The sequence below is a fragment of the Daphnia magna genome, linkage group LG1 (assembly GCF_020631705.1).
Source record: "Daphnia magna isolate NIES linkage group LG1, ASM2063170v1.1, whole genome shotgun sequence".
In the NCBI taxonomy this organism is placed as follows: domain Eukaryota; kingdom Metazoa; phylum Arthropoda; class Branchiopoda; order Diplostraca; family Daphniidae; genus Daphnia; species Daphnia magna.
In genome coordinates, this window is record NC_059182.1 from 18,662,130 (window position 1) to 18,670,741 (window position 8,612).

General features: G+C 44.7%; 1 protein-coding gene across 1 annotated transcript; it reads left to right on the forward strand.

The window, feature by feature from the left end:
• Positions 1-4,765: 4,765 nt before the first annotated feature.
• On the forward strand, positions 4,766-8,400 carry LOC116916598 (NK1 transcription factor-related protein 2). Its single transcript, XM_032921859.2, has 2 exons — positions 4,766-5,853; positions 7,168-8,400. Exons 1-2 carry the CDS (start codon positions 5,770-5,772, stop codon positions 8,131-8,133), a joined length of 1,050 nt encoding a protein of 349 aa, XP_032777750.2. The 5' UTR covers positions 4,766-5,769; the 3' UTR covers positions 8,134-8,400.
• Positions 8,401-8,612: the final 212 nt, after the last annotated feature.

Here is an 8,612-nt window from a genome sequence, read left to right on the forward strand (position 1 = left end):
GGTTGTATTTTCTGTGCTGATCGGCATCTGTGTAAAAAGAGTAATGAACAGAAAGTATAAGGTTGGTCATATCCAGAGCGCAAACATCATCATGCAGACGAGAAAGAAAAAGAGAAGTTTTGAAAAGCTGACCGCTAATTGCCTCGTCAAGCCCTACATTTTCTGTATGGCTCGGCTTGATGTATAATGAAGTCGTAAGCCTCTTATTCTCTTCACCCTCCTCCCCGCTTTTTGTTTGCGGTGTCTTCGTAAAAACGGACCAACTCATCCACGTCCAAGTCCAAGTCGTTTTGCTTATGGTATTCTAAGCAATTTCCCTATTTTGGTAATTCCAACAACACGCGAAAGCCGCAATTGAACTCGAAGCTGGTCATTAAACTCGAAAGAGGGAAAAGCTATTAACAATAACAACATCGTCAACAATTTTGGCAAAGACATTGGCTGGCACAACAAGAATCAACCTCCATAAAATAGGACTGTGATGGCCGAGTGTGAACGCTCTGAATGAAGTCGAGTGATCCTAGATGATCGACATTCCACCACTTTCAAAGTACGCGCTGCAGAAATGGAAGAAAACCAACTCCATACGACGGCAGCATTGAGGAATCGGATATGGTTAAGTCTCTTATTCTCCGCTATACGTACCGGCCATCTCACTCGTTTTTGTTGAATACAATCGCATCAAACACACAGAGGCTACCGCCCGACTTCCCTTTTCATCTTCTTTTTTTTTTCTTTAACCTTTTCTTTTTCTGTGTGACCGCGTCGGGTCTCGCGCCATTGCGGTTCTCCACAGCATCCGCAACTCCGCCCTCGGCCGTCTTTTCAATGCGACTCTTCATTCTCACATGTGACGGACTCTATACCGACTTGTGACACAAAACCATCCAGCACAACAACGCACACACAAAAAGACGATTTAATAGGATCAATTCTTTCATCTATTTATTTTTTTTTTTGTGGGGGGACGATTTCTAGGCGAAGCAATTTATTGGGACCTTTCAGCTCGAAATCACTTGACAAAGGGAGAGATTATATAGGGCGAAACAATCATCTGAAAATCAGGCCCCTTTTCGGCTTAACAAAAGACAATTTGGAATAATTAGAGCCTCTCGCCTTTTCCTGGATTCGAATGGGGATCCAATTGCAAATGACCCTTTTGCGAGCAGTTGAAGTTCACTTTTTAAGGATTTTGTTTTTCAATCTGTATAGATATCATCATCAAATGGAAGAAGGCCGAATCTGCATAAGTCATTTATAGTCCCAAATCGGATGCAATTGATTGTGTCAAGTGTCTTATTATCCGTGCGATGGGAAAAACGGGGACAGCTTTCTATTGCAAGCTGTTTAACATCTCATAAATAAACGGACAGCAAAGAGCCATCCCTGTTTTCAATCCTTGCACATGTCGATCAGCTGATCTCCATTTCGAACCGGGAAGCGATAGTTAAAAAAAAAAAGGGATTGACAAGATAGTAGAACGTCGCTGTCGCTGACGATATTATAATATGGCCTTTCTATAATACTCTAAAAGACAAGCGCAATCTACACATCGAGTTCGTAAACATTTTCTCTGAACACGATTCACTTTGGCTGCTGTTGCAATTCGGCGTGTTCCAACGCCCCGCTGGATGGATGGTCTTATTCGAGCGCTTTGATGCTCGCTTTTTGATCCGTCTTATCGGCGCACAGACTATTGAGCAAAGCGTGAGAATTCAACCCACTGCGTCCCAAACAGCGTCAAATCTTTTTCTCTTTTTTAGATCACCATTGCCTATGTGTTTCTGTATAAACAGTGCAATCGGATTAAAGCTTTTCTTTCTTTTTTTCTAGAGTCCCCAAACGAAAAAAAAAACGCTAGCACAACGACATCCAGTCACCATTTTCTTTTTCCACAAAGATCACCGACTAACATAAATATGAAAAAAAAAAGGCAAGCAAGGGAGGTAAGTATTATATCGATATCTAGTATAAATACAGAGTCTTTTATCGCCTCTTTTTCAGAGTCTATCCTATCACTACTCAACTGGAAAAAAAGGAATATATAACAACACCGCTCAGTAAATGAAGTCCTTTATCTTTCTTTTTTCTCCACTTTTCATCGTTTCTTTGCACTTTCCCTTTAAAAGGTCAGCGCTGATCAATTCATTGTTTTTCTATACTTAGGCGATTGTATCTAGGCATTTAGCGTTTCTGCTGACAGTGGGGAACGTCTGAAGGTCTGGACCAAAACACATTTTGCGCTTGTAGCGAGGGGGCTGGGCACGGAAATAATCGCCTTTCGTGACGTCGAAAAGAACAGAAAAAATGTCCACAATGTTTTGTTGGCAGGACCACCTCCAATCAGCCAAACCAACGCCGTTTGCAAATTGAAACAGTTCGAAAAAGAATCGCAACAGTCCCTGATCCGAGAATGGTTTAAGGCTATAATTGGAGCTATACTACTTTGTGTAAAGGGCTGATGTGATTGGAGTTAATTGCAAAAACCTGGGGTCTCGGGGATTTGATCCGATTTCTCTCGAACGATTTCACGCCCATTTGAAGCCAGCAAAGCTCCCCCCTCCCTGAATTTTCGTCCCCTTGCCTCTTCATATCTGTTGCCTGTATACAGCCGATCTCTCTCTCTCTAGGCCTCGATATTTCACTATCCATATACGCTATATAACTAGTGTAGGTATTATCCGACGTACACAGATAGAGTAAAGGCTATATTGGCTGTGTATATAAGGCACGGTCGAAAAGCATTGTGCTTAGACGTCCGTTGTACACACACTCGGGCATGACTCGATCAAATCCGCATCTATCCAATACAGGACGCCCCTCAATCAGCTTAGGGTGTACGCGAAAGCGATGGATGTGGAAGAAATAGATCCATTTGAGATGGCGTATCACCAGGAGGACCTCTTAGCAAATGATTAGACGGCCACTTGGACCTTCTGTCTACATCTTTTTCTCTGCCTGAAGACAATATCGACGCAAAAACTGGCGTTATGAATCGTGGAACACGGCGGACCGCTCTCCAATAATCACGAGAACCCAACTGTATAGGCCTGTGTGCAGAGGCCGTTTATACTGTACGGAGAACGTCATCTGATTTGAAGGATGCAAGAGGAAGATTATTATAATACGTTCGAATTATCCTGCAGCAGCAAAATAATGCATAATAAGGGGAAGGGGCGAGCGCTAAACAGAAGATACTTCTTTACGCATGAATCGCTGTTGTGTTTAGCTGGATTAGTGGCATCCGTCGTCGATTTGATGCAGTTCAGGCGGTCGACTGATCTCTTGTCCCTCGCTACGCGCCACTACAATCTCCATACACGTATATTTATACTCTTTAATAATATGTCAACATAAACTAGAAATTGCATACATGAAGAGTACAACAGCCGGTTTTTCAATGGCCAATAGTCCCCACCGATGAATGGCAGCCATTTGCATTCAGAGACAAGCAACAGAAGGCGGATGGAAATGGCTCCCTGGAGAAGCTAAAAGAGGGTGTGTCAACTGGGCACAAACACAGGGATATGGCGTACAAACTAAATTGTTCAATTGCAATATCCAGCAACTATTAAGAGAACGTGTAAGAGAGACTACGCATGCAACCCAATATCTCTTACAATCATTTACTATGTATCATATACATCGTTAAAGATTAGATGCGCGATTACATAGTCTTACGAACATTGACGGATTTGCATTGGATGATTCATCCGGTCAACTTCTTTATCGTAAATTGTCCCTCCGTGTCGTTCGGAATTGTGCGGCTATTCTGGCATCTATTCAAATGAAATCCAATAACTCGTGATGTACAAGATAACAACAACAAAAAAGAGGCACATAAAAACGAATGTTAATTGATAGTAATGAAAGTAGACGCATAGATCTGATGTTTCACGAGCAGAGGGAGAAAGAGAAGCTTTGAAATTCCGGCCATAATAGCGTGACGTGGTGGTGATTATTCTCGACTCATTTGAGTTACCGAAAAAGCTCCAATAGGAATCGCTTGATTTGACGTGAAAGAAGAGCGAAATAGACCAAAAGAAAAATGTCCAAGTTAAATGAAGAGAGAGAGAGAAGGAAAACAAGAAACTGGCATAGAGATGCTATCGATATGTAGAGTCCCAGTTGGCAGGGCTCTTGAAAATGGGCCAGGCAACATCATCGAAGCTCATGATGGAAAAGCTAATGACAGCATCGCATAGAAACGCAATGGGCCGGCTCTCACGCAGCTTATTTTCTGGCGTAATGCTGCGACGAGGCGCGGGACGAGCGGGAGCCCGAACGTTCAACCGTGAAAGCCGCTCTCATCGTTTCCCGTCTCCTCCCTCTTTCTCCCTTCTTTTCTCTCTGCCATCATCTACTGCACGTAGACTAATATATACTAGTAGCCCACCGGCGGCTCTCCATTTTTTTTTTTTTTTTTCCCCAATTGCCTACACCGACGTCGACGATGGAAAAAAAGAACGAAATAAGTCTGATCGTTTTCGGTAGGCGGCGGAGGAAATTAAGAGCCCGAGGGCATCCTGCAAGCCTCATTTGCTAGCATAGTATAAATATTTAAAGTCGTCAACTAAACCCCCCCCTCCCCAAAAAAAAACAAAACAACAACAACAAAATTGCATACACCATCCTCATCAGTTGGCGTCGATCAGCTGTTTTCAGCCAGAGAGGAATGAAGAAGACATTTTTTTGTGGAGCCAATGGGATGCTGGTGGATGGGCGGAGCCATCCATGTGTAGATGATATTGCCAGGCGAGTGCGCGCAGCAGCATCCGTGCATGTATATATGTGTATACTTGTTTTTGGTGTTGTCTCGTCAACGACTTCAAAGAGGGAGGCACTTTTGCTCTTTATTCTCAGCCTCTTGGCCTTCATTGCTCCGGCGAAGAGCTGCTGGGCGGTTTCACGTCCCGTATTTTATACACACACACACACACACACACACACACACAGACACACACAAAAAAGGAGTTGTACATCCCCCATTCTATATACCGGATATCTACCGCCTTTTTCTGCCCATCGTCTTTAGCCAGAGTCATATAGAGATCGCTAGTCGTCCACGATAGGTTCATTCAGTTGTTCAATCTCAGTCAAACAACTAGTCTCATCGCTCTTTCAAAAAAAAGAGATTCATTCAAAAGAAAAGTAGCGGTGCTTCCACGTTCAGTTTGCATGTAGTCAATTGAATTTCGTATAGATTGAAGAAGAAGAAGAAGTGCCGTGTGTTGTGATTCCGAGTGGCGAAACCATTTCGACGTCAGCTGATTTTCAATTTCCGTCGGCTTTTGCGGATGGACGCTACTTTTCCGGTGGATCTGAGACGATTCAGACCTAACGTCGAGACGTCGTTTAATCAAATTGGGATTCATCAAAAGCTGAATCAGAAGATGGAATCGATTATGGAAGGAAGTGACGGCCGACCGTACGTGGCCGGTATGAGTAAAGTGTCGCCACCAGTGGCTTGCGTTCAGGAGGAATCGATGCCGAAGGCAGTGCGGACTGAACATCACCTGAATCAGCCCCAACAGCAGCAGCAACAACAACAACACCAACAACACAGATCGCTCAAGTTTAGCGTTGAAAATATTCTCGATCCGACGAAATTCACCGGCCATCCGCAGGCGATGCCTCCGCGTTTAAACAACAACATTTTCCAGCATCCGATCCAGCACATTCATCACGCATTGTTCAACCATCCAACCCATCATCCGTGGGTGTTGCCCGTCAATCCGGCCGGTCTGTTGCACCACCATCTTCATCCGCATGTCCATCATCACGTGGATGTCCACAGCACATCCATCGAATCCGAGGACAGTCTCTACGACCGGAGTAGCGATCTCGAATCAGGTACTGTAGTCCCGTATGTAGTCCCCATTCATCCGTCATCACCTCTTCTTTTTCATGAAAATCTGGCGATGCGCGTTCGACACGTGTTCTCTTTTCTATTGCGTCTTGAATGTCTTCGTTCGGCTGCTGTTATGGTCATCTCGTCAGCTGTTGTTGAGCTTGTTTCCCCTTCAAAAGAAGAAGAGTTTATTGGTCTATTACGGATATCCCCTTTTTCGTTGTTGGCGCAAAGAGACAGACAAAATCGGCCGGTGTCCAGTTGACGACACGAGGCAACTGTCGCGGTTTCCGGTAACTGGTTTTTTTGACACCGTCGTCCGAGTCCATTGTGTAAGCGCAGGACATTAATACGTCGAAACAACAGGGAATGAATTGAGACAGATAAAGGATCGCTTCTTCTTGGAAGAAAAAGAAATGGAGAGGAGGGTCAATAGCCCAAAGATCAGAAATGTCTAAAGCGGAAGTTTGGTGTACGTATAAAGAAAGCCAAAGTTTTAGTTCCATTTAAAGAAAAAAGGACTCATCCTCCTGTTGCGTCCGAAAAGATACTTCCGGAGTACGACTCCTCCCCCTTTTGCAAGGGATGACACACGTCATGCAAACCCCTTTTTTTTTTCTTTCTTCTTCTTCAGTTGTCACTCGTAATTTGTTTCAAGTCAATCTGCTTGTTTCCCCCCCCCCCCTCAATTTATGTGAGGGTGGGATTTCTTTTTCTTTTCAAATCGTTTCCAAAATGCCGCGAAATGGTCGCGCCTTGTCTCTTTGGCAAATGCTGAAGAACGAGGGGGTTTGGTTGAAGGTGTCGCCCAGGAGAGTTGACATAGAGAAGCGAAACATTTGAGATGGAGGAGGGAAGACTTTCTCCCCAGTGGAGGGGGTTAAAGATCGAACGAGAAAAGTGGAGCCCCGGTGTTTCAAATTAGCGTTTAGAGGCAGCGAAAGAAAACTGGAAGATAGATGATGACTTTTCCAGCAGTATAGTCATCAACTGGCCAAATGTTTCTCCCTCTTTAATTTCGACCTACTACTATTCAACTCTCCCATGTTGCATCCATTGCGCGGAATTAGCTTCTCCCCGTTTAGTGCCTGCAATTCTCGCGAGGCGATTCAGTCCGTTTCGCTGTCCAGGGAATTTTGGTTTTCCGGATGGTTGGCGCATTCGCAAACCCACGGGATTGCATCGTCGCCATCTTTTCGCAATTATTGACACACACAAAATCATTTCCCCCTAATGACAGCATTCAAGCAGGGGATTAACAAAAAATATTACTAATCAAAAAAATGCATCTGTTTTGCATTTAAAACGTATTATAGAGAGGAGCTATCGAGCCCGTTCCATCACCAGTCAGAAAGCCTCGTCTGGGGACGACGACGACGACGACGGAGTCGAAGATGATGATGACGATTGCGATGATGAAGAAGATGATGACGACGATGAAGATACTGAAGTCGACATGGATGATTGCGATGAAGTCAATGACCCCGCCGCTGTCCTCATGCGATTGGGAAACGTCGCCGGGTGACGATCTGCTCGCGACGGACGGTACCAACAAAATGGTGGCAGCAGCCGAACTCCTCCAGCAACAAATGGACGCCCAGCAATCGGACCGGAAACTGGACAGGAAGAAGAAGAAGAAGAAGAAGAAGAAGAGGAAGAATAAAAAAATGAAGAATTTGGCGATGATCAATTCGATGGGTTCCGATGATAATTTGAAGCACAGTAACGGAGTGGGTAATGGTAGCTGTTCCAGTTCGAACGGTGGTGGAGATCGAGGCGGAAGTGGAGGTGGCAAACCGAGACGGGCCAGAACGGCTTTTACCTACGAGCAGCTGGTAGCGTTGGAGAACAAATTCAAGACGACGCGTTACCTGTCCGTCTGCGAACGACTCAATTTGGCGCTGCAATTATCGCTGACTGAAACTCAGGTGAAAATCTGGTTCCAAAATCGACGCACCAAGTGGAAGAAACAGAATCCAGGGCTGGATGTCAACTCTCCGCCCAGCAGTACCAATCAGCCTGGAGGTCATCATCAACAGCAACAACATTCGCCCGTCTACGGCCAGCAGCAGCAGCAGCAGCAGCCGGGCAATGGCGCTGCAGGTGGCCAGCAGAATTCACCTTATTCGGCCGGCCTTGTCGGTTCCATGATGTACAATCCGCATTACCTGGCCAGTGCCGCCGCTCTACCTTTTTGCTGGGCAATGCCAACGGTGGAGCGGGGCACCCATGTTTCCATCACATTGGCCATTCGTGATTTCCCTTCGTATGCGACTGTGTAGTGTAATTTTGTGAAACGATTTGAATGTGTTATTGTGCATTTCGAATGGCGTCCGTTGTCTATTTGTGTACATATAGAAAACATCACAATATAGAGGAATTGTTGGCCATCTTGTACATTTCCCTCCCGTCTTTCGGCAGACTTCGTCGTTTGAATAACTGTGAAATCTTGATTGACCTTAACGAAACGCGATCGACGAGTTATTGATCCTCCCTATTATATCCATCATTGTGTTGTTCTGAAAAATACAGTGAAGCGTCTAATGTTACTGTTAACTGTTTTGACCATCAACTATTTTTTAAGCGGCCAATTTGCGTATGTGGTATAATCGAAGCAGAACGTAGACGTTGTATGTTCTAGGAGTTAATTTGCAAATCGGAGCAGGAACTACGAAATCAATTAATAAAGAGTCTGCTGTGTACAAAAACGGAGAAAAATCCGTATGGAGCCTTTTCAGCTTTAGCTGAAAGTTTGGCGTGG

Coding starts and splice junctions, on each gene's coding strand:
- LOC116916598 (XM_032921859.2), top strand. CDS start 5,770: ATGTCCATCATCACGTGGATGTCCACAGCACATCCATCGAATCCGAGG. Junction 5,854..7,167: donor GAGTAGCGATCTCGAATCAG/GTACTGTAGTCC, acceptor AACGTATTATAG/AGAGGAGCTATCGAGCCCGT.